This window comes from Magallana gigas, chromosome 1 (genome assembly GCF_963853765.1).
Source record: "Magallana gigas chromosome 1, xbMagGiga1.1, whole genome shotgun sequence".
Taxonomy (NCBI): Eukaryota; Metazoa; Mollusca; class Bivalvia; order Ostreida; family Ostreidae; genus Magallana; species Magallana gigas.
The window spans coordinates 44,770,762-44,798,036 of NC_088853.1; the positions used below are offsets into that span (position 1 = coordinate 44,770,762).

At 34.9% G+C, this 27,275-nt stretch overlaps 2 protein-coding genes across 2 annotated transcripts in view; one reads left to right on the forward strand and one right to left on the reverse strand.

Annotated features, from left to right (window-relative positions):
* Nucleotides 1-4,982: 4,982 nt before the first annotated feature.
* Nucleotides 4,983-7,774, reverse strand: LOC105336743 (acetylcholine receptor subunit beta). The gene is made up of 2 exons (XM_011441177.4): nucleotides 7,616-7,774; nucleotides 4,983-6,333 (listed from the first exon to the last, which is right to left on the reverse strand). The coding sequence occupies exon 2, from the start codon at nucleotides 6,315-6,317 to the stop codon at nucleotides 5,406-5,408; it is 912 nt and encodes a 303-aa protein (XP_011439479.3). The 5' UTR covers nucleotides 6,318-6,333; nucleotides 7,616-7,774; the 3' UTR covers nucleotides 4,983-5,405.
* An 8,334-nt stretch (nucleotides 7,775-16,108) lies between these two features.
* Nucleotides 16,109-27,275, forward strand: part of LOC105336745 (protogenin) — an 80,759-nt gene continuing 69,592 nt past the window's right edge. The window contains exon 1 of the mRNA XM_034463617.2: nucleotides 16,109-16,530. Coding sequence (XP_034319508.2) covers nucleotides 16,464-16,530 — 67 coding nt within the window. The 5' untranslated portion in view covers nucleotides 16,109-16,463. The remainder of the gene's footprint in view (nucleotides 16,531-27,275) is intronic.

Below are 27,275 nucleotides of genomic sequence, written 5' to 3' on the forward strand. Positions count from 1 at the left end.
ATAGCAGAATAAACAAAAATCTGGTTGTTGTTTTTTTTTACATACTACGATGTAAATATACATGTATGATATTCATACACCTACATCAAACCAAACTGCAAAATTAACATAATTTAGGGTGACAAAAAAATCATTTAAACCTTTCCAAAGGTTCCTCAACCTAAAATCTTTGCCGTACAAATTCCTGATACCGTGAGAGAGATCCCTGGGGGTCAGAAACCAACTTCCCCGACCCCCTCCCCCATCCCTTCCTGAAAGTGTATATACATGTACAGTAGTATGGACACACTGAAGAACATGCTCGGATGATCGCAGTCACTTCGATCTTACTTGGTTTTACTGTTTCAAACTTGATTGACAAATCGCATTATTTAAACCCCCCCCAAAATGCTTTCTTTGGTGACTATTCGGGATCGATGTGACGGTGGCGACATTGCAAAAAAAAAAAATACATAATAAGATACATACCCGCGTTATCAGATTATGTAAATTTTTCCTGCAATGATCGCTGCCTTCATAACCCGCATGAATCATCAAAGAAAGCATTTTATTGTTTATATTGTTATACTTTCATGTTAGATACTGAAATCTGATTGGTTTAGACGCAGTTCATAATCTGTTCTATTACCCTCAGCGTTAGCAACGCACTTAGCAACGGGTAACATTATATAAATAGTGCCTGTTTGGGAGGGTAACAGTTGAAATTGACACCCCGAGAAAACCATTGTCAACCGACGCGAAGCGGAGGTTGACAATGGTTTTCGAGGGGTGTCAATTTCAACTGTTATCCTCCCAAACAGGCACTATTTATTTTGTTATACTGAATGTCTTTTTTTAAAATTTTTAAGAAAATTTTACTGCTTTTATATAGGAATAACGTGAATTCTACAGCGAACCGTACGCGCATAATTTTCGCGCATGTAACATTTTTTAATGTTACCCGTTGCCAAGTGCGTTGCTAACGCTGAGGGTAATAGTAAATATTATTAACTGCGTCTTAACCAATCAGATTTCAGTATTTAACATGAAAGTATAACAATATATAAATAGTGCCTGTTTGGGAGGGTAACAGTTGAAATTGACACCCCGAGAAAACCATTGTCAACCGACGCGAAGCGGAGGTTGACAATGGTTTTCGAGGGGTGTCAATTTCAACTGTTATCCTCCCAAACAGGCACTATTTATTTTGTTATACTGAATGTCTTTTTTTAAAATTTTTAAGAAAATTTTTCTGCTTTTATATAGGAATAACGTGAATTCTACAGCGAACCGTACGCGCATAATTTTCGCGCATGTAACATTTTTTAATGTTACCCGTTGCCAAGTGCGTTGCTAACGCTGAGGGTAATAGTAAATATTATTAACTGCGTCTTAACCAATCAGATTTCAGTATTTAACATGAAAGTATAACAATTCGTATTGTTATACTTTCATGTTAAATACTGAAATCTGATTGGTTAAGACGCAGTTAATACCTTTCTTTTAACTAATTAATAAATTGATTATGAAAAGTTAGTAAAATTCACTAAATTTTATAAGTACGTTAGCTAAAAGAAACAGCCAAATCGTCTCCTGTGAGACTTTGAGTTTGACATCATCACGATTCTTTCGTGCAGTCCGTGATTTTTCTTGGGTCGCTGTAGATTTCGACCAAGCGATAAACAGGGCGTGTCAATTTCAGTCCTGTCAGTATCTTGTCAGTTTCAGTCGCTGTATATTTCGACCAATCGATAAATGGGGCGTGTAGATTTTAGTCTGGCTGTTTCTATATATCACTGGCTCCGTAAAGTGAAACAATGTGGATTGTTTACAGTTGAAAATGGCGACTCTTGATCCCAACGTGAATAAAATACTTCACTTTCCGAGGTCGGTTAGGGTGTTTAGTATATTAGGGTTTTTTTAATACGTAAACAACCTGCACCACTTCACCTTACGGGGCTGGTGATTGTGGCAAGTAACGGGACAATGTCTTTAGTAAAATGTCCGATGAATATATTTGTACAGAATGTGTTCGGAAATAAGATTAATCAATCCAAACTTGACGCATCTTTTGTGTGCCTTAAATTTCAGTTCTTTTGTTATATATGGGAGGCACTGTAGCTCCAAGATTGTCCTTCGAATATTTTCAGATCGGGAGCTATATAGACCTGCAGCTAATTTATGACGTCACTAAGAATGGGGCGTAAGAAAGCTAAGAATTCCGACAATATCGCACTTTGGCGTGTCAAATCATAAAGTATCGGACTTTGGCACTATTGTCTTTTAAAAAGTAGACAGACATAGCCTACGTCCACACAAGCTATGTCTGTGCACTTCTCAAAAAAGGAATACTTTGGCATGACAATGATGACCATCGGCCATTACATAAGTAGTTCTCAAACAGTGATTTCTATGTTATTTGTTAAAAAATGTATTTCATGAATGTTGTAAAAACACCATGTTTTATAATTATTCAACAAAAAAGTTGACTTTATTGTTTAAAGCACCATTTCAAGAGTTATATATCATGGATTATATTTTCATGCTCGTCGCTCTCATCTCAACATTCTATGTGAAAACCAGTTTAAACCGGTTTTACAAAACAGCTGTTCCTGCTGTTACTTATTCACTCCCTCCGTGATCTGCACTTTATATCGATTTATTTAAGTAAACAATTGATTTCTTCAGTAAGGGAATGTAAATATAAGCATTAAATGATTCATTTTTGACGTCGTCGTGTCAATAACTGCCGTCAGGTGAGCAGACAAATTATCATAACGCGCTAACGCGCGTTATTCAATTTGTCTGCTCACCTGACGGCAGTTATTGACACGACGACGTCAAAAATGAATCATTCAATGCTATAGTAAATGTATGATATATTTTAATATTTACATGTTTAAAATAACTGTCTTTGTCCGTGATAACACAACGAATCATAAAAGATGAGCGACACAAAATGGGCGTGTCTTATAGCATAACCGATCGAAAGTAATTATATACAGTAGCATGACACTGACGCACAAATTGCATAGTTTTAAATTTGCTCAAAAGACAGACAAATCTTGTTGATTTCAAAGAGCCATGGCTGATTGGTCAACAACGAATCGATATAGACAGGCCTACGTCACATTGCTGTTTGACACAACTACCAAAAGTCCAAGCTCCTAACTGTTACAGGGTTCTATTTTGGAAATGTTTGACCAAATTTTGCTTTGCAAATTCTAGCTATATAGTCTTAGAACCATTTTAACAAGAGCTTGGGCTTTGGGTAGTTAAGTCAAACGGCAATGTGACGAAGGCCTGTCTATTTCATTTCATTCCATGGCTCATTGAAATCAACATGATTTGTCTGGCTTTTGGGCGAATACTACGCAATCGGTGCATATTTCGCTTGAAACCAGCGTCATTTTAACTTGTTTTGACGCAAGAAATAGATTGTTACATCCTACTGAAAGTCCAAGGTCTTGTTAAAATGGTTCTATTTCTATCAATCTCTGCTGGTGAAACTAAACATGTAATTTTTAAAATTAGAGACTCTCTTCGGACTACAGAGCAGATTGAATAGACAAGTTACGAAAATTTCTCTTAAGGTACATGTTGACCAAGTGTTTAAGAAAGTGTCAAATCAAACATTTATTAATCTAAACAGCTAAAACAACTGACAAACTTACTAAAGAGGCCAAATTACATGAGCTCACAATGCTCAAAAATTCAACAGCCAAATTTTAACACAATGAAGCGTGATCTCATATTAGAACCATTTTAACAAGAGCTTGGACTTTGGGTAGTTGTGTCAAACAGCATTGTTACGTACGCCTGTCTATTACATTGCTGGCCACTCAGCCATGGATCTTTGAAATCAACAAGATTTGTCTGGCTTTTGAGCCAAGACTACGCAATCAGTGAATATTTTGCTTGAAACTGCGTCATTTTAAACTTGTTTTGACGCAAGAAATAGATAGCTACGTCCAACCAAAAGTCCAAGGTCTTGTTGAAATGGTTCTAGTTATTTATTAAATTATGCACCAAAATACATTATATTAGGATATAATTTAAGAAAACCTAATGATAGTCGTTAAATGAAAAAGTCACTGATTTTCCACAGAATATATGCAAAAAAAATATCATTTATTCTTCACACAGCTTTCAAAAAAAAAAAAAATCACTAAATTTCATATTTTTGGAAATTCTCAACATTTATACAGTTTACACATTATTTTTATTAAAAATTATTATTAGAGTTATATATTTCGTTAACAAAAATACATAGTTTATCTACATTAACCCGCTAGTTTTTGTGTTATAGTCTCTTGAATTTGTATACCACCATACTGTTTGATTTAGTTTTACAAGTTATTATTTGTAAACATTGGGTAAAAAATGAAATATACCAAAGACCACCATGTTTTTTGATATATTTATTGTTTTCTTCTCATTTTGAAACATATGAGCTATATATTTGTACTGAAGCCACCGAACAATACTTGTACAATACTTAAAATCAAATACATGCCATCTTTATTGATCATTAATGTTTTCAAAACTATAACCGGAAAATCACGCTGTGTAAAATAAGAACCGGTCACAAAAGCCACTGGGTCTACCTTAAAAGATGTGGAACTAAATGTAAATACATGGTATATCTGAATATAGAAGCGGTTTTTTATGAGATGTGATGATAAAAATACCAGAGCGTGAGAAATGGGTGAAGTCGTAATGTAAACTCAATGTCTCTATCAATGTTGTTAACGTTTTTTAATTGAGGAAAAAGAAATAAAATCGCAGAGTCCGTTTATCAAATACTTCCTATACCTAGTACCCGAAACTTCAGAAAATATGAAAATATTACAGACATACGGACGGACGAACCGTCGGTTCAGGAGATCTAAAAAAAAAACTGAGAATTTTTACGCAGTTTAGAAAATTAAAATAACTTTTAAATACTGATGTAAAGAATACTACGAAGACATTGTAACATATTATAAATAAGCTTTGAATCACAAAATGATTTTTTAAATGATAAAGTTTTTCACACTTTTTGGATATCGAGAATAAAAACACACAGAAATAGTCCATTGTCATAAGTTATGTGACTAAAACGAAATAAACGCTGTTGGAAACCAAGACTGCAAAGACTGATATGACAAGTGCGATGGTGTCCCATGCTTTGCCGACATCTTTCCACGTGATTTCTGATGTCACTTCTTCGTTGCATGTTGACGTCATATCCGTTACAAGGGCATCCTTTTTAGCGTTTGACTTATCAATCACGTTTATAGGATCGACAGCTGGTTGTACCTGTAGTTTGTTATTTCGTCGCCAACACTTTGGAAACCGAGCGCACCTCGCGAGGAATTCTGGAACAGGGTTGCCATCATCTCGTAAGTAGAAAGAAAGACTGACGACAACAAGGGTATGCACGATTATGCTGATGAGGAAGTCGGCGAAAAGTTTGTACAAGATGAAAGCGAGGCTTGGGAGCGTTGAGTTTGGTAGACTGTCACTAACGATTGTCTGGTACACGGTGATGGAAAGAATAATGGTCGTCGAAAAAATCCGATCCGCTCCCCGGAGTCCGCCGGGAGAAAGAAGACGGTGATGTGTAGAAACGCAATGGCTACCATCGGGAAAATGATGTTTATCGTGTAAGGGTCGGACTTTTTCGAGAAGCTGAACCTCGCTGTCAAAATGTTTCTTCCGCTGGGTATAGTTATACTCAGATCCGCCTGATCGCTGATTTCCCAGAGTGAGTTTTTCACCATACTACTCATGGATAAAAAGCAGCCATTTGCATTGAAATTCACTTCCTGTGACGAATACCCCAAGAAAGCAAAGCTCATTGCGCAGCCCTGCTGGTCGTAAGGGAATTTTGTGATGTCTACCATGCACGTGCTCTCCATGACTTCCAGTGTTGACCAGCGTACAAGGCCCTGTGGGGTGACCGTTAAGAGCAACTTGTCCCCACCGAAGTCCTTAGAATTCGAATACGGGTTTGTCAGGATGAGTTGTGGAACCCAGATGGAGTCTTGAGAGAACTGCATGGAGGACACCCCGTTATGTGACGCCGGTGTCCATGCGAGTCGTTCATCAGTCCACATGATCATAAAGAACAGCCTCGCTGCGAAAAGACCAGTGGTCTCCGAAAACTCCTGAAGGCCCACGAAGAAGATGTTCACATTTATGTTGGTGACTTGGCTTTGGTCCGTGCCCGGTCGCAGATTCCTGTTATAGTTTGTTAACAGCGAAGTTGATAGAGACGTCATGTCGTTGACGGAGTAGGACACCACGAGGACGAATAGGCATGGAACCCACACTAGTCGATCCACCTTGTGCATCTTTGTTGTCGATTTTCTATTGTCAGAAGAGAAAAAAAAGAAAAAATAGAGAAAGATTATGGATATAAATTATGAGTGAACATTTGTGAGCATTTACGTGTGTTCAGTAGTTAGGGTTGAGATAATATCAGAGATTTAAAATGCCATTTAATGACTGGGATCTTTGCATGCACTCGAATCTTCGCCAAATATAGAAACATTTTCCACAGAATTAATTAAATTAGTTCTGAATAATACAGTGATACAAAATCCATTTGAAATCTGAACATCTGAAATAAGGCCAATCTTTTTTTTTAGAAATACTGTAGTGTCATTATAGGAAATATTCTTTTAAAAATATATAATATTTAAAGCAAACGTATTTAGTTATTAGAATTTTAGTAACCAAACCAAATCCAGTCAAGTTTGCGGATAAGTGTGTTCGATGACGACGCAACTAAACTTTACCTCTTAAGTGAGGCTACTCGTAACCGTTTATTTACTTTTATTTCATGGAAATATAAACATTCGTTTGCGATCGAGAATTAATTTTTATCGGATATTAAATTTTTTTGGTCATTATTTATTCCCAATGATATGCAATCTAAAGAGGCTTGTCAAAAACATGTATACGTGAACACATGAAGACCGGAAGTCTGTATCTATAAAGACTGAATGTTTAAAAGTATGATTTTACTAAAAGGACGACGTCCACATAGATTATGAAATATTACGACAAAATGATACTATTATATAACTTGTTGGAGATTGAAATACATCGTCAAATTAGCCATGAGATGTGAAATAAACTTATAAATATGATATTTTGGACAATAAGAATTCTATGGTGAAGAAATTATCCAAACATTTCAGCTTTGAAATTTTAACATTTTCCTATTTCTTTATACAGAACTCTTCGCTTAATGGAGGTAAAATTAATATAATAGCCTTAAAAATGGCCACGACAATCCCGCTCTCTTAATGGATTAATTACCAATATGGATTATTTCTCTCTCTCTCTCTCTCTCTCTCTCTCTCTCTCTCTCTCTCTCTCTCTCTCTCTCTCTCTCTCGTTCGTATAACATGATGTGTTTTAAATTTTTCTTATATAATTACCTTCCTCAAAAAGTCTTCGTTCATGTATTTAAAAAAAGGGAACAACATTAATACTCAACTTTAAAATCTTTCATTTTTAATATTTTGCAATTACTTAAAAAACGTAAATGTAGTGTACTTCATGTTATATGCAAAGTACTTATTAACGAAGACAAGGAAAATGATTAATAGTAAAAAAAAAAATGAGCGAAGAATCTACGTACATTTTAGAAATTTTTGTATAAATCCCGATTTCGATGGTTTCAAGTGACCACTAGGTATGATCATGTGTACAATGTATAGGAATTTCAATAAACACCTTTTGAATGTTTAATCCCAAGATTTGATTGATTGACGGTGCATGTAAAGTATATTCAATGGAGAGCAAAAAATAACACTTTGTATTTAATACCAGTAAATCTTGCGTTAATCCACAACCTAAATAAAGGCTGGACTATTTCATTTTCTTATTGATATGTACAAGGTCATAGTCTTTGCGGACCCCAGTATTAATGCAGATTACCAAACTCTGAAATCGTGTAATTATATCTACATGTGCAGATCTTGAAAATCTCCACAATGGGGGTTGAGAAATAATTATGTTTGCGGAAGGTTTAGGGTTAAATTTTGGATGCCTAATTTTGATACTTTGCTAGTTGAATTTGATAAAGAATTTTTCAGGGGATATCCCCTACCACCCCCATCCGGCCTCTTTTAGATTCTCAAATGAATGTAGGTACTGTAGGTAAAGTAAACGTTTGGATTTTATAAGGTCTTTCTATGGCTCGAAGGTGCCTGCAGCAAATTCGTTGGCAACTATTTTTCTAATTAGCAAATCGACATATATTTTTTTTTTTAAATCATGTTTAGATTAGGGATGTCAACGAGTACTCGAGTACTCGACTATCGCTCGGTCACGCCGATCATCGACTAAAATTTTCTTAGTCGATAAATCGTTATATAGTGAAGAAAGGAATTCAAAACATTTTTTTTTCTTTATAACGCGGCAGTTTTGGGACTTCGAATAAAAATAAGAGTTTTCTTTCCTCGGCATTTTTAATCACGTTACACTCTGTTTAATCGAACGGATGTCCCTAGTACCTGTTTAAAGCGGCTATAAATTGATCTCTGTTGAATTTGTAGGTGAAATTAGATCTAAACTTTAGATCTATAAAGACAAATATATGAAATCGTTCAAAATTGTCACAAATTGAATATATTAAAACTAAACTTTTTTAGAAAAGTTTACCCACGTGATTGATATAGTGAGATAAAGCATCTCTCAAGTGAGATATTTTTATAACTTAGTTTCTGTAAATATTGACTGATAATATTCACTCAAACTCGTGTTCGTGTTTAGAAGCATATACGCATAAAAATGTAAGTAAGCTTCCACGTATATTAATTTTCAAACATTTGTAATAGAAGATTGACAAGCGCGATCTCATACATTTTCTAGCGAAATTACAGAAACTTGTCATTGGTGCAAAGCATTGGTGCAAAACAGCATTTCCGTAGCAGCGCCACCTATTAATTGACCTACTTGCATATCTTAATTTATGTCAGTGCATGATGTGAAACAGAAAAAAAGCTTATTTTTTATATCAGTGCATGCAAAATTATCAATGCATGATGACGTCACTCTAGTACAACACAGGACTAGATAAGTAAACTATTTTTTTTTTTCATTTATTGCACGAGAGCTTAATCCATTTTTTTTTATTAAGAGTGATTGTGTTTAGAATACTGTATATTATTTATAAGTATATTTTCATTGATTCACACAGTATAATTAATATCTAAACGTTACTAACCGTAATTATATCAAGTCTTAATTTGAATTTATCAGTATTTCTAGTACTTTGAATTTTATACTTTCTGCTTTATTTCTCTTGAAGGAATAACTTTTTGATTTTTCGGTTTAATGGATAGATTTTAGTGATCATTTCATTTGATTTCTAAGTTCAATTTTCAACCAAGGAAAAAAATTGCCATTAGTTTATCAGGTCGGGTACACTACCATATATGGATAACATTATTTAACACGTGACAGTATTTTTGTCAAACAGATTCTCCAATCCAGTGAATGAGTTGCAATGCATGACGGTCTACAACGTGTTTACGATTCAATAGACGCACGTGTTTTTGTCTGTTTTATTCACAATATTTAATTGCTTGCCGGAATGTTTGTACATCTTGATTTTTACTTTAGAAGGTAAAAAAGGAAAGATTACGTACCATTAATTTTGTTCCATGCTCACTTTGAAAAATACTGTTGTTTTAGTTGATCAATTGTTGCTTCAAAAATTATCAGTATCAAACGACTGACAAACATACGCATACAAGTACAAACAGGTTTTGATAAAAAAAAAAAACTGCACTGTTTAGTATGGGTGACTTTATCATTGTGCACTAGAAATAAATACAGGTAACTGTACATTTTTAACATACGTGGATAGCCACGGTAGTAGAAATGCACAAATATACAAACGGAGAAGCGCAAGCTGTGCAGCATATAGTATTTTGTCCGTTAAGCATTCTGATGAATGTACCTGAAGAAAATATCAACGCGCATTCTAAAAATGTTGTCCTAAATATGGGATATTACGTGAAAAAACGGTACTCACTGCTTCTAATTCTATAGGACGTACCTTCATTTATACATTGACAATGGGGTATTTAAATAGGTTGATATAAGTCCTCATATGCAATATTTTTTAAATGTGAGGATAGAAATTGAAGTTCAGACATAATTGTCCATATTAATTTCATAAATTCTGAAAAATCATTCAAAATGAGTTTCCAGAGGACAGTTCAAAATGGTATATATTTTCAATACGTTTTGTATACACTGAAACTTGTAGTAGCCCACAATGCCTTGCAACTCATTCACCTGATTGGTTTGTCGATAAAAGTAAACAGATGGCTAATTTAGTATGCAAATTTATGCCGACGTCACAAAATATAGTGGTCTCGACCTGTTTATTGAACCTGTAAATCAATGCATTAATTTAATTTAGTTTCCATCCTGAAAATGAAGATCTGCCAACTCCTTCGCTCAGAATGCCACCACCTCCGTGGTGGGAAGAATGAGTCTTGATGTAGACGTCATCACCCTGATTGACATGCGCAACTACAGTTCCGGTTCCGCTATCATCCCTGCTGCTGTCAGAAATGGCGAGCGCGTAGGAACTACCGTAAACATTATTGTTGATGACGATTTCAGTGGAATGAAAATTAGGGGACGAGTGATCGTAAGAGCCCACTCTAATTGTCCATGTGAAAACGTAAAAACCGGTCTGAGGGGCAATGAAAACTCCAGATCCCGAGTGGTAGCCATTCCCTTGGTTGGTTTTTACGACATCGAATTTGATGGTGTGATCAGGTCCCAGACCTGTCTGGCCAAGTGTTGTGGATATATAAGCATAGAAAGCCACGACAGATGACGTGTTTTTGCTTGGAGGCGGCGTGGAGACATCCAACAGCCGATCTGTAACAAAAAAGAACAAAATTTAGTTTTAAAATTCCATAAGGCCAATTTTCTATGAAGAAACAAGACATCAATTTCACAGACCATGCACGTTACAATTGCATTTATATTTCCCCTTTTTAACATGCACCTACAAAATGTTAAAACTGACAATTACATTGCCCCTGTCTCATGAACTGCCCTGATCCACCGTCCTAACTCAGCACGAAAACGTCGAGTCAATTTTTGGAAGTAGTCGATCGTAACAGTTACGTTTGAAAGTCTTATGCTCTTATGGAAATCGGCATTGCAAAGATTCCAGGTTAATAGATGCAAGAACTACGCACCAAGAATCGGTAACGATTGCTTACGATTATGCAACATGGTCATATGCCTAACCTGATCAATGGTATGTTACTACCAATAATTCGCGCGTAACTATTGTACACATTATTTACTCGCACATCATATCTTAGAGGAGAGACTATTTAATATATACGTCTCGTTATAAGCCGATCAGTACCGTTTGATACCAAAGGTCAGTCTCGCAAATGATTTTTGACCATGGGTCAACTCACTGAACTTTTCTCGTTCTTATGAATAATTCATGTTTTATTTTCGATTGGCTCCTTCGCATTTTCATGATAGAAATTTCTCACCATTCCTGTCAATGATTCCGCAACGCATGTTTTCATAATATTAGGTACATGTTTCGCGATACTATTGGTGCATTGGGAATAATAGATTTAGTATTAATGAAAAGGAAGAAGATCGAGTTCCATTGGTTGGCCCACGGTCAATATCTCAGGAACGAGAGATATAAGCAATAGTTGACGGAAATGGCCGATCAAGTACAAATTGTACAAGTAAAGTAAAGTAAAGTATAAATCTTGATTCGAAGTGTTCTAATCGTGCAGACCTTGCCGCAGAAAGCCATCGATTCCTCTGTGGACTCTGTGCCCTCCGTTTATTGGTTCGTTCCTTATCTTGAGGATGGTGTGTGAAGTATGATGACGTATTATTTGAAATGACGTCAGAAACAGATACTCCCTCTTGTTGACCTCTTAAAAATTCTTTCGTCTTCGTCCCCTCTTCGGTATGGGGTACCTCCCAAGAACTTTCCCTATTTTCTGCCCTTGCTTGGTCCAGAAGATCCCGCTGTTCACTAATTATTTTGTTTAGTTCCCCCATTTGCACCTCTTGGACTAGCAGTTTCTTTTCCATACTTTTCACCACAGTGCGTAGACTTAACACTTCAGCGTACACATTTTCGAGAGTCAATTCACAACTTGCAAATTCGAGGCAAAATATGGCAAGTGTTAATGCGGTTAGGAATCGGGTCATATTGATTTCCACGTTAATGGTAATTTTGTTATCTTTCGTTGTATATGGATGAATGACCTTTTGATATGTATATTGATATGACGGTTTATTCCTGACAATGACTTTCTTATCTCAAAGAGAAAATCGCCTTTATGAACTACTAGTAATATAAAAGGAGGCATTTTTTTTATTCTGACATTGAATCTGTATCAATGTTTAATAAATGAGAGAGAGAGAGAGAGAGAGAGAGAGAGAGAGAGAGAGAGAGAGAGAGAAATAACCATGAGATCAAAAAGGATCGACGAAATCAAAAAAAAATTAATAAGAGGGGGGGGGGGAGGAAGACGTATACAAGCAATATGGTGGGTTATTGATGTGCAATGGTATACCTGGTGTATAAAAATAGTCTTTGTGCGCTTTTATAATTCATTTCATTAGGTTCTGGAATTAGTTTTAAAGATCAAATTGTGAAAAATGCACAAATTACTCTATACAAGGAAAAATTCGCCCCGTTTTATTTTTGCCCCTTTCACTCTCGTTGTCAGTGGGCGAATTTAAGACTGAGCGAACTCAAATTTCTAATTATATCTCTCCTTAATACAATTGTGTTTGGGCTGATTCAAGACAGGGCGAAACCGTTTTCATGTGTAGAGGGGTGAAAATAAAAATCTTCATCTGTCCTCCTTTGCGTGGATCCGAAAAACTGCATAAGTGCAACATTTCAATGAGCGTGCATCCATGGGCACCTTTAGTGGCTTTGCAAGAACTGTGAAGTTCGTAGCCCCAGGGTAAGAGGTGTTTAGGGTATAGGGCAAAATTGACCATATATGATACGGTAAAAAGGCTTTAAAAATCCTGAAAACTTTTTTTTCCGATTCTTGACATATAGCTAATAATCTAAGAGCTTGCCAGTGGTTCTGGTGAGCATAGATGTCTTTTCCAAAATATATGTACAGTTGTAAGGATAGTTGTAATAGAATAGTTGTAATAGAATATTTGTAATAAAATAGTTATAAGGATCTTATGTGAAGTTGGGTATTGTTGTAAATTGAGTGGAAAATGCTTTGATTGTTTCTGTGTAGTAAAGAAAATTTGCGTGTATGTTGGATAGGCACTGTACCCTGTAGCATAATCACAACCAGTACCTCCCATCCATTTCCCCACCCCAAACACACACAATTTAAACGGACACCCCCATCCACACGTTTCACAAATTGTACAAAATTCTGAATATAGTTTAACTCTGCCAAAATAACTCCATACGTCTTACTGTTATTGCAACCTAACCAATGAAATAATGAAAACGGTATTCTTATCAGTAAAAAGCATTTGTATGGATCCTGCATGCCTATTCAGGTTACCTTAAAGGTCCATGGGCCTCTGCTCAGAATTTATATATATTTACCTTTCTATATCACCGCATCCTGAAAAATATCCTTATTTAAGATCCACTGAAGATGAATATTGTACCGATCTACAATGTATTAGAAGTTGAGAGATACTTTTATGTGTAAGGGTTATAATTACAAAGGGTCCGGACGATTTCAAAATTACTGCAGGAACTCATATATCTCATTTGGGAATTATAACATCAGGCATGGAGTCCAAACTCATTTAGCGTGAAAACTAACGCTGATCTAATAGCAGTGCACTCCCATCCCATGCACAACCTTTCCTTTACTTAATTAAATGTCTTTCATAAATTGTTTAGTTATGATTAATTTTAATATAATTTATGGTCACCTACATGTAAAGTATTAATTAGTGTTATCTACAAATTTTTAAACTGTGATTTGAAAGTAATAAGTTCAAAGTTCAATTTTTTGAAATTACTAAGATATTTAAATCTTAATCATAAATATAAAAGATAGTCACAGTTCAGGCAAGTTTTGTATATTTTTTTTTATATTAACCAACAGTCATTCTCGGTCAAGGAGGATAACTGCTGCAGTCCTACATATGTAATTAATGATCGACCGTAGATTTTTTTTTCTTTCTGGTTAAGTCGTGCAATTCTCCGTAAAATACAATCCGATATGTACACATGCAGTCAAAAAAAAATACACTGTACAAAAAAAGGCCCAAGATAATTTATTTTTAATTGACAATATGAACCCAGCTGCTCTCTCCCGGGTTCGGATTTAAAATACATATGTGACTATCAGTTAAATAAATATTGATAATTCTACTTTATATACGTCATGTGTACACGGCTTCGTTAGCGATCGAGAATGTCATGTTGCTTCGCAGACAGTGTAACATGTAACATGTAAATCATTATGAATTAAAAGGGAAAGCAATTTAGTAGCGCGAAATGTAATAACAATGCAAAATTATACCCCCTTTAATTACATTTTGCGTTATTACATTTCGCGTCGGGATCAACGCGAAAAATAATAACGCAAAATGTAAATTACAATACACCGTTTTCATCTATCTTACAAACCAAGGTAAGATTTTCTGTAAAAATGCGATCGATGCTTTTTAGTTTCAATAACAAAATGAACTGTATTTTTCTCATCAAGTAAACAATTAAAGATCCTCTGAATCTCAGACCTCGTCCTGGCAACAACGGGGTTAGTTGCTGCATTAGAGCCAACGCATGAAGTCAGTTTCAAAAAATAGCAAAATGATTTGCATATCGATTTTTTAAAAAGTTTAAAGAATCAAATAAACTCTTCAATCTCAATTATTTTTTCATTAATTATTTATAGAGATGATATCGTATTTGTTCAATTATTTGAAACCAACGTTAACCTATGATTGAAGAAAAAATTTAAGTACGCTTGTACTCAATTCGTTTGTATCATATAGCCCGATATATACAAATGTAAATCGTGGGTACTTTAAAATTCCAAATACTATTTTATAGTGTATAATTATAAAATGGCATATACTATAATCTATTATCGAATTTAAACATTTTGAAACTACCTTTAACAAGCTAGATACATTTTTATGAATACTTTTAAATTCTTTTAATTCTTCTTATATATTTTTTTTTAAAAATAGTATTATGTAAACGTGCGCGTGAACCAAACACATATGAATCATGTAATTTGGATTTAATTAGAACCATTTTAACAAGACCTTGGAATTTCGGTTGGACGTAGCTATCTATTTCTTGCGTCAAAACAAGTTAAAAATGACGCTGGTTTCAAGCGAAATATACACCGATTGCGTAGTCTTAGCCCAAAAGCCAGACAAATCTTGTTGATTTCAAAGAGCAATGGCTGAGTGGGCAGCAATGAAATAGACAGGCCTACGTCACATTGACACAACCACCCAAAGTCCAAGCTCTTGTTAAAATGTTTCTATTTATTTACGCGCTTTAAAACCCGTTTACTAAAAGGTATACATTATTTATAATAAGATGAACATAAAACCGACTCTTATTTAAAAAAATTATTAAAAGGATTGTTTAAAATACGTTTAACTGACCACATTCAACTGCTTTTAAAAAAAAATTCTGACTTAACCCAAGGTTCAGATTAGAGAGGATTATCTGTTTAGTAGCACAATTAAAAGTTGCCCAATGAAATCTTCAAAGCACAGAGAGAGAGAGAGAGAGAGAGAGAGAGAGAGAGAGAGAGAGAGAGAGAGAGAGAGAGAGAACTATTATTACTTTCAGAATCTATTATCCTTCGAGCTTTAATGAATTAATGAATTTGATTATCTCCGGTCGTATAAGATCACCTCATAATACTCAAAGAATTCCTTAAATTGAGCAATTTTTTTTAACCACTGCAAATATGAAAACGAGAGAGAGAGAGAGAGAGAGAGAGAGAGAGAACGAAAACGTGACACACGAGAGAACGAGAAAAAATGAGAGAGAGAGAGAGAGAGAGAGAGAGAGAGAGAGATGACCCTTTGGAAGCTCTAGCAGAATTAGCATAATGCTGGTTAAAAGGAAACAGAAAAAAAGGAGCGATCGATGCGCAAAAACTGCAGACCGTGCATGCACTAGCGCGGCATACAATGGACAATCTTTACATAGCAGTCTTAAAATTAAACCTCGAGCGCTCATACATCAAACAGCGATAGAGGAGAGAGAGAGAAAGACACAAGAAAAAAAAACACGCGAGTGTGTCTTCCTAACCTAGATATGACACTTCGACGAAGAATTGACATGGATGTTTGTTTTCCTGCACCCGGCATTGATTTCCCGACCGCGCGAAGTTAAAAAATCTTGTTAAAAGGTGCACCTCTCGTTGAGCGCTGTCAGTGGGCCACATTTACACACATAACCCATGTGTCGAGTCGAGTGAACTATTTAAAACATGGATTCTCGGTTTCAGCGCTGTTGTGTTTGGGTTCTGTTATTCGGGACTATTTCTTCGTCTATAGGTAAGTTAGACGTCTGTTTCTATGTCGTCTATATGTACATGTCTATATGGCGATAGGTTTTAACCCCTATTCAAACCGATAGAGTTATAAATTCATTGTAAAAAAAATGAAAATGTGGTGGAATATAAAAAAAAAAGATACGAATTTGACCTCGTTGATAAAAATAAACTGCAGAAAAACATGGCGATGGTATAAAAAACAGAAAAATCCGTAACATTCTTGTTTCGGGTTCTGTGCCCCTACGTGACCTAGTTCTTCCGTAACCTGTCTCGCCGTCTGCTGACCTCGCTGAAAGGTCACGAGCACTGACCATCGATTGCTTCTGAATACACCACATAATCGCCTTTCTTCCCCCCGAAACTTTGGAGGTGCTTGTATTCTCTATATCTTCATTGTGTATACACGTCTTGCATGCAGATGCCCCGAATTTACATATTACGATTTTTCCCCAATTTTTAATATTTTTGAAAGAAAGAAAGAGAAAGAGGGAGAGAAAGAAGGTATGTTTTGCACACAACATTCCGGTGTGTGGAATATACAATGGTGAAAGAGAATAAAAGGGATAGGTTATTTTCGCGGAGGTTTTTTATACTCTCTTATCAAGATGACGGACGAGTTAGGCAGTCATGTTTATAAATCACAGGTCGGCGCTGCATGTCAGGGGTTCACAGAAGGGGTGAAAACCTTTAAACTAAACAAAAAAGTTATCTTTTGCAAAACAGCGGGAGAATCTATTGACGGCGATAGTTCAAAAACAGACAGGCTTTCGATATTAGCTTGTTTGATACATGTGTAAATATGCTCCAATATCCTGGCATCGATCTGCTTTACATGCATGCTCTTTGCAGTTGTAAGACAGTCGGTCTTTTTCTTTGGGGGGAAATGGGGGGTGGTCTTTGTATGCATTTTTTTTCTCTTTCAATTTTCATCGTATTATTTTTTTTTTTGGTCTCAATTTAGAATTATTTTTTATATGAGTTGAATTTTGAAATTATAAGCTATATAGCCCCTTCCTTTATCGGCTTTAAAATTTAGATTGTCATGTAGGTGTTCTTTAAAAAACATAAACATAGGAATACGCAGTGCTGTTAGAACCATTTTAACAGGAGCTTGGACTTTGGGTAGTCGGTATCAAACAGCAATGTGACGTAGGTCTGTCAATTTCATCGAGGGCCACTCAGCCATGGCTCTTTGAAATCAACAGGATTTGTCTGACTTTTGAGCAAAGACTACGCAATCGGTGTATATTTCACTTGAAATCAGCTTCATTTTTAACGTGTTTAGACGCAACAAATAGATACATGTAGTTACGTCCTATTGAAAGTCCAAGGCCCTGTTAAAATGGTTCTATATGCTAACGAAACGAGTGTACATACCACAAAATTATATGTTTATAAAAAAAAGAAGTAAACTTTATTTCAGAATCCATATAATTTGCATACAAGTGTAAGTGTGCCTATATCCGTGTCAGATGTAGTTTCATGGTTGATGCATCTTAAACAAAAAACAAAAACAAGCCACCACAAAAAAAAACAACCCCATTTACCTTGTATTTTTACTTCTTATTTAATTTCGTTTCCGGGGAGGAGTTTATGATAATCTATGTATAATCTGTAGTAAACAATACATAATGATCACATATTTTGTCAACCTTTTGTACTAGGTGCATGTAATAACAATTGGGGATTTTGAGTGATTTGTCAAGTTAGCCGTAACATTGGTGGGTGCGGAAAAAATCTCTCTCTCTCTCTCTCTCTCTCTCTCTCTCTCTCTCTCTCTCTCTCTCTCTCTCTCTCTCTCTCTCTCTCCAATCATTGTAGTGGAAAGCATGCAACTGCAACATTTTTAAAAAAAACCCACCACGAAACAATTACCTTCAAATGCTTTTCTGGGAAATGATACATGCATAACTTGAGTTTTTGTGTGTAAATCTGAATAATTGTCGACATTTTAAATCGATAGTAAAAACCTATGGGCATTGGAAACATTTAGATTTTAACAAGGATTTCTTTGGTTTTTTATTTCAATATTAAATCGATCCATGTGTAGCTAAATGAACTACAGACTTTGTAGTACTAAACATATACAATTTTACATTTTTTGAAATGTTTAAGATTGTATTTTTCTTTTATAGATTTCTTCTTTAAGATATGTACTTTGACGTATCAATGCGACTGTGTACGATGAAAGCATTTATAATTTGATTACCTATATATACTAGTATTTAGATAGTATATGTTCCTTAACGTATTCGCAATGGTTAATGAAAACTTTCGATTCAATGGAAGTTGAAATTTTTTTTGGGGTGAATTAACAAAGTTTTTTATCGTTTCTATTGCTTGCTTCAGAATATACATGTACCATGTAGGATTTCTTTAGCCATAAAAACGGTATTAAAATTCATTGGTCAACAAAAAGTTTATGTTACGTGTTACTGGATTTTTCGATGACACAGAACAAATGCCAGATGCACAGAAGATGCACTCTAGAAGCGTAGCGTTTTATTGTCGTATTCGTCTTCGATTTTTTCCCGTCTCTTTCTTTATTCGATCGTGGGTTGAGGAAGAAATTCTCAGATATTCTAGAGACGTTTGCTGACTAAGAAGAAATTTTGATTTTATAAGTTGGGGGAGGGTATTTCATGGTGAGGTAAATTTTAGCATTATAAAACCACGGCCGGGAGGGCATTTTGCTACCCCCCCCCCCCCAGGTGATGCTTGGTGGACTTCTTCATGCATTGTCTTAAAGAAAATGTTTCGGAATACAAAGTAGCCATGCCTGACCAATTCCCAAACGAGGGAAAAATATGATGAAATATATTGTTATAACGTATTCTAGAACATGTACATGTATGAAAGTATCTTATAAAGGATTTTTAAAAGAAGATCGCAACACATTATTGTCTCGATCGTGACGATTCCTGACCCCCCCCCCCCCAAGGTAAACTGCTTTCCTTTCTCATTATTTTTTTTAAAAATCTATTTTGATGAACACAGAATTAGATTTGTGACGATAACAATTTCATGAGGTAGGCGTGCGATAATTCTAAATAAAGAAACAATTTGAATTCGATGCCTATTACGTTCAACTTCTTTTAAAATTAAATTCTAAAGGGGGGAAAAAGGGAAAGAAATTATAAGCCATGTCTTTTGAAAATTTCTACGCTTTCGGGTTGATACAAGTAAAAATCTTTATTTAGTTTTCTATTCTAATTCTCTTTCGCAAGTTTTGAAAACTTTGATACTGCGCGGTGAAAGTAAAGCGCCGATTGATGAATGTCGACTTTTTAACCTTTTTATCTTGTATATTATCAAACATCAATGCAGTTTTGATTAAGTGTTCTTTACCCAGTAATTAATAACGTCTTATTAGGCCTAAGCTTCTTACAACACCCCAGGGAGTATTGGGCCAGTAGGCCATTTTGGTTTTCTTTCTCTATTTTGGTGTCATAATGACCTTGAATAACTCGACTAAGAGAGGGAGAAAAAAATACTCCGCTAATTTCATATCAAAAGATTTATAAAAAGGAGACACCCAACCCCCCCCCCCCACCCAAAAAAAAAACCAAAAAAAAAACACGTTCTACAATCATGTAACAAACATTTTTTTCAAGTCATAAATTTATATATTTCAAAGTTTTTTCTTTTATAAATAAAAATAGTTTATACTAATATATATTTGGATCTGTATTTCATTATTTTTTTTATTAAAAATAATCTAACAAATTTTGTTACACGTGTAGATAATGGATATCATATGATGATGAAGCATGCAAAAACGTCATTGCTTTTAAATTAGAAAAATTATCTGATTAAAATCAGATCTTTGATCCGCTCCGACGAATGTAGCGACATGGAATTTTTTGGAGAGGATCATGGATCTGATTTTAAGAAATCGAACACCTGCCCGGCAAAATATTGGGATTGAAGTATTAGATTAATATTAAAGATAATCAAAAAAAAAAACAAACTTTCATAATTTTTTCATTCCATTACATTTTTACATGTGTGTATATATATATATATATATACACACACCCGGTATATCACAAATGAATTAAAAGTCTCGTCAATTATGCGCAAATATATTCTTTCGCGGTACGCGGATCGATCGGATATGCGCGAATATTTTCTTTCGCGGGACGCGAATCAAGAATAAAAATGCTATTCATATTGTAAATATCTATGTTTTAGAAAGAATACGCACTAGGGGTAGGGGAGGGGGTGCCAGCCTCTTCCTCTCCCGTCCCTGTAATATCCCCATTTGTTTATGTGGTAACTTTTTTCGTTTATATTTCATGAAGACTATTTTCATCTTTTCCTCCCTCCCCCGTTTAATTAAAATTTTGTTTGAAATATAATCTGGATTCTCCCCTGAGTATATTCTTTTAGATGGCAACGTTCATTTGAATCGGTTTAGGAAGAAGTATTGGGTGTTTGATATATATTGCAGATTTGAAAAGGTGGGCATGAAAGGGAAGGCGAATGGAAATAAATTTTCAAAAAATCTGGTTTTTTGCACTGCTTATTTGTCTTTTTTCCTGGCAGTTTTATTGGTACTCAAGATGCTTTAGAATACGCTGAAATATAAAGAATACCATCGCCATTTCTTTGTCTATCGATTTTTTTTTAAAAAGAGCAATCCCTAAGCAGAAATAGCATAAGTGTTTGCCTGTATATATATATATAGCTACGTAGAAAATGGAAGACAGAGAAAATATCTGGTGTGCCCATGGCGAGTGGGAAGGTAAATTTACCTTTTTCACAAATTAACCCCCTCCCCCGATAGATTACTAGTGTCCTAAACAAATCGTTAACTATAAATTCTAAGGCGTTCTATTCTACAGGTAAAAACATATCCTGTAAAAACACATCCTGTTAAAATGACTAGTCTCTCACCCCCCCCCCCCCACCCCCACCCCCCCCCCAAAAAAAAAGATCGGTATCAATGTATTATAAGGTATTCTATTCTGGGCAAAAATATAAATCATTTCGCTCTTTTTTAACCTATTGTAACACACTTAACACAATAAAAATGTCAGGATATAAGTTAAAAAAAAAATCAAATTAAAAAAAACAATGTCGGTAGGTTAATGATTCTGGGGCATTCCAGGGGAAGAGGGCAAATCTTTTTTTTCCCATATCTTTCTCTCCAATCCGATACATGGAGCTAGCACTGCATGTTCAAATTTACAGAGTAAATTGGTAGATTAATTATTTACAGGGGCCAAAGGTACTAGGTTTGATAATCGTAAGGATAAAAAAAATCTATACATGCTGAAAACTCGAGATAATCTCGCTAATAATTAATGATGAAAATCAAGATACGCTATAAACCTGTTCCTTTATGATATAAAATGCTGCATGTGAAATTGTAGCGTATGGGAATGCAGGTCCAGAGGATGGGTCGATCCAATTTAAATTTTGTCATTAAACATGGATAGTAATCCCTGCGTGGTTTCGCGGCAACCACTTAATTGTAACCCAGAGTGTCACGTGACACATTTTTTTTCTCTCCTCTTTCTCTCTTGCTGGTATATATTTTTTTTTTATTAACACTGCCAGTGCATTATCTGTTATCTCTGTGCCCCGAAATGCAATTGTACAGAAGTATATAAAATGCTTGCGCGTTGGTTTTTTTTTTTGGAGGTTTATCAAGTCACCCCTCGGAAAACTTTAACACTTCACTATGTAGCCCATAATGATTAATCTTCAGCTCGCTAACATGGATACACTGCTAACCCCCTCCTTCCATTACGTTTACTTAATAGAGATATTCTCTCTCTCTCTCTCTCTCTCTCTCTCTCTCTCTCTCTCTCTCTCTCTCAATGTCTTTTCCTTGTCTCTCTCTCCACATTATGCTAATTCTATATAATTCTCTCTCTAAATATAATTCTCTCTCTCTTTCTCTCTCTCTCTCTCTCTCAAAATCTGTATCTGTCTTTTCCTTGTCTCTCTCTCCACAATATGCTAATTCATTACAGAACTACAACAACAACAACAACACACCCATTCCATCTTCAATCCATAAATATTAATTTAATCTACAACACTAAAAAAGAGGTTTAATTGTAAAATCACGTTACATTTGTCAATGTCGAGATTTTTTTATTTTTTTTTTTATTTTTTAAATACCTTGAACTGAGTTAAAACGAATCCCTCTATAGGCCAAAGTTTTTTTCCTTCCATGGCATGTTACGTAATATGTTTGAACTTTATTTGATTTTTTAAATCGAAGTATATTCCGTGGGATATACCATATCCTTACACTTAGAATACAAACATGGCTGTTTTTGATTTAAGTGAAACCCGATATGTTGAAAGAAATGTATTTGAATTCCTCTTACACATTTAAAATTTTTGAATCTTAAAAAGAGCCAAATCTTTCGTGGAATTTTTGTGTGTGTTAATCATGTTATTAATTTCCAATGAAATGGCATTTCTGATTTTCAGTATACTTAAGAATTTAATTAGAAAATAGTTTTCTCTATAAGTTTGTTGTGTATATCATGTTTCTGAGAATATTGTAATTAAAGAAATATGATTCTAGTATTCATATTTTATCGGGGGGGGGGGGGGGGGGGGGGAGAAGGGGTAGGTGTAATGATTACCGATTAGAGGTATGGGGTGTGTGTATCTCAAGTAATTTTTTTTTTTTTTTTTACAGATTTTTGGAAAAAGGGGAGAATATTTCTTTACTGTCAATATTGAGCAACTATCCCGTAAATAAAAAACAAAAAAAAATTTTTTTTTAAAGTTACATAATAATCCAAAATTATGTATCTGAAAGTAAAAAATATGATTTAAAAATAATAATAAATGAATAAATTACTATTACTATGCTAGTACAAATTGTTTCTTGCATCCATTTGACCTTCATCCCCCCCCCCCTCCCAACACTCTATACCTTTTTCGATACAATTTAACATTGCACTTGGTCGAATGAATTATACTGATTGTATTGACTGACTTTTGTTTTTTGTGAAACCAATTTATTTTTCAGTTTATTTATTTCTTTTGGTTTATTTATTTATTTTTGATATTAAGAAAAATGATGGATATCATATCTACATACATTGTATTAGAAATTGATTTTTTTTTCTAATGCAAAGAAAATTGAAATATATCGTTTGATTGCATGAGAATGTTGTGTATCATTTATCAAACAAACAAAATAATATTTGAAAAACCCACTTAACTACTCTTCCATTAGATTAGTTTAGACAATATCTTATTTCAAAATGAAATAGGATCGGGACAGCAGGCATGGCCTATTTTTGTCCTCTCCCATTAGATCGAAAATACTATGATCTGTACTAGTTATTTGTATTTATATATATTTCACACACATTGTATTTTTTCTAATGCAAAGAAAATTGAAAATTTAAGTCACATTTGATTGAGAAATTTTATTTGCTCCAATACAAAGGAATTTGAAACTATCTGTGCGCATGATATAAATTCCAAAAAAACCACGTGACTGATAAAAAAGAAGGCAGAGATTGCCGCTCTCGCTTCGTGCAACCAACTGTAACCCAGAGTTATAGAAAACACCCAGGCTGCTACACACATATGGCTTCGCTAACAACAACACCCCTCCTTCAAGCTAGGATTGAAGTGCATTTCACTAATATCGAATTTGTTTATTTAGACATGCGCGGATCTAGAGGGGGGGGGGGGGGGGGGGTCAGAGGGGTCCCGACCCCCCCCCCCCCCCTGGAAAATGAAAATTTATTAAATTTACTTAGTAAAATTATCGCAAATATGCCTCGGACTCCCCCGCCCCCCACCCCGGCAAACACTATTATCCTTCGGACCCCCCCCCCACCCCCCCTTGGAAAATTTTCTGGATCTGCGCATGTTAGATTTGAATCGAAATTGTGCCACCCTTATGAATAATGGAAATATTATAAGGGCACAAAGTCATGCTTTAAAAAAAAACCCCAACATAACCATAATCCTCTAGCATATGCTTCAATGTGGATAGTATACGGGGACGGATTTAAAAAAAAATGTGGCCGTTGCAAATGACAACAAAGACGTTTAATACAAGTATTTACGTCACTGTACGATGCATGAAGACAAGAGTACTATTATAAATAATGATAATAAAAAAATACAATTTTTCATATTCGTCATTTATTTGAATTTTTAAAAATATGAAAATATAATAAAAAGCACAACTGGTCAACTGAAAATTATAAAATCGGCGCCAATATCACCACCTTCAATATTTTACTTTTTATGGCCATTAAAGTCATTGATATGAAATTTAATAAATATGTTTACTTCATTGTATGTATAATGAGGCTCATTTTCTGTCTTAGACAATCAACTATAAAAAACGACATTTTGTGTTTATAAATATATCCTGAAAATAAAGAACAATAATTTAAACGGAAGTGGCCGCTGTATAGATTAATTTACAATGTTTTAATTTTAATAAGTATATTAAAATTGTCCCTTCCTGGAATTTGCTTACACACTCTCAAATGAGGTCTCGTAGAAATGTCAGATTAAAGATGAAAAAAACCCCCCAAAAACCCCGTAGTCAGCGAAATCCGTAATCCATGTCCGGTTTTGAATTTTACATTTACCATCATACAGGAGACTGCATGAACTGTCAGGAGCCATGAGGTATACTGTATTATTTTTTTCCTACATTGGTCGATTGACGAAGATTGCAGTCGCACGTGTTTCATTCTTCATATTCAGACATAGCCATTTTGTTATACATAGCACATCCAATTCTTTATGACTTATGCTAAGAAATGATGTAAAAAAAAAAAAAAAAAAAATCAGGTAAAGAGCATGCGTGCACGGATCTAGATTTTTTTTTTATCGCGGGGGGGGGGGGGGGGGGGGGGGTGTTCCAAGCGATTATTGTGTATGCCAGGGGGGTCTGAGGGCTAATTACGTTATTTTTACAATGGGAATTAAATGGCTTTGATTTCTATGGGTCCAGACTCCAGTATTAATATGGGTACTATAAATACATGATCTTAAATCCCCCTTATTCTGACTGCCTTTGGCTTTACCCCAACATCAGGGTGGTCTAAGACACGAACACTCAAAGTCTTATATATAGGTCAAACCGTTATGGCAGGGCATGTAGCTCGCATATATAATTGCATGAGAAACTTTAAACCAGCCAAACTCCTTTTGTTTAAGATGGTGGTCTTTATGCACTTGATGTTGCAATGTTGCATGCTTAATGTGTTGTGTGACCGAGAACTGTCACTTGGTATATCAAGTTGTGAGGGAATGCATTGTTTCCTTTATTTTTGACAGTTTCAATAGACTATCTGACGGAAAAATCCCCCCCCCCCCCAAAAAAAAAGAAAGAAAAAGAAAGGTCACACATATTTGTTCTAGAACGTTTATTTTTTTATCATCGCTTCAAGCCACAGGTTTGGTGTCCATTCTATTTCTTTACCCAGTTTGCGGAAATAGAATGGACACAAAACCCTTGGCTTGAGACGATGATTTTTTCCATATGAAAGTATTTTTTTTTATATCAATTTATAGTTTACGGTACATCATGCATAGTAGTAAAAAAAAATAAAGATTTGTTGAAAAATGTTTTTTTCCCGTATTTCCTTAATTCTTCATGTTATACTCTGTCCCATGATATCCTGGATTCACATTTTGCTTAATTGAATGGTATTTATAAATACCCCAGGGTTCAAACGATTTACATTCAAAAGTATGAAAAATTTCCAAGTTTTCTCAGTCGAAACGCCCCTGTTAGCTTATCAGGTTTCAATACAATGCTAAAAAATATGATGTCTACGGGGATTTTGTATTGCAGCAAGCCCGGATGATAACGTTGTAAAATTGCGCGAGGTATTCCGAATGTATTCTGAATGGAGAAAAGATGTAAACATTCCCCATTATAAATCTCCGGAAGGAATCTGTTTCTGTTCCTGTGAATTTTTCTGAGTGAAAGATGATAATATGTCAATGAAATTATCTTGGAAATTATCCTTTTAAACTATTTCAGTTGCACTTCTTTCACAGGTATGTGTATTTTTATTAAAAATCGTCCGAATGTGCTGCATAAATATCTAAGGACAGACTATACATATATGTATTTAATACATTACATGCATACTTTCTTTTTGTTGAAAGCAAGATTTCTGAGAATTTGACACCCTCTAGCTGCCCCCTAAACCCCAACCCACCCACATTTAGATTAGTTATAAGACATGTCATAATGTTAAATAAAGCAAGGGTTATGATCTTGGATTTGTGGGATTACCTTTATGGGTTTAAGATTTGAGATATATTTTGCTAAATTTTTACAAGATATAAGCAAACCAAGTATTTTTAAAAAAAAAGATGCAGATATTGGATTTGATTAATCTTGCTGGCATGCTCCATGATGCACAGAAAAACTGCAAATAAATCAGTTAGCTAATTTAAAATACAAGGTTTTACAGGAAAAAAAACCCCAAAACTTTTAATGCATGCGTAAATATCCATCCCTCTATTTTCCCCATTTTCTGTCAATTTGTTTTGGGGGTATGCAGTGGAGAGAGAGATAAAGAGAGAGAGGGAGAGTGAAATTTTCTGCTCAGCAATGATACGGCTAAATAAACAAACCATTCAAAATTTCCACTTACATGTAGTTCCTCAATTGTCATTACATGCCTCTATTACAAGAGGTTGAAGAACATGTGATCATAATTGTCAGAAATATAACTAAAGGTAGATTCAAATTACGTAATGTTTACTACAAATTAC

Coding starts and splice junctions, on each gene's coding strand:
- LOC105336743 (XM_011441177.4), bottom strand. CDS start 6,317: ATGCACAAGGTGGATCGACTAGTGTGGGTTCCATGCCTATTCGTCCTC.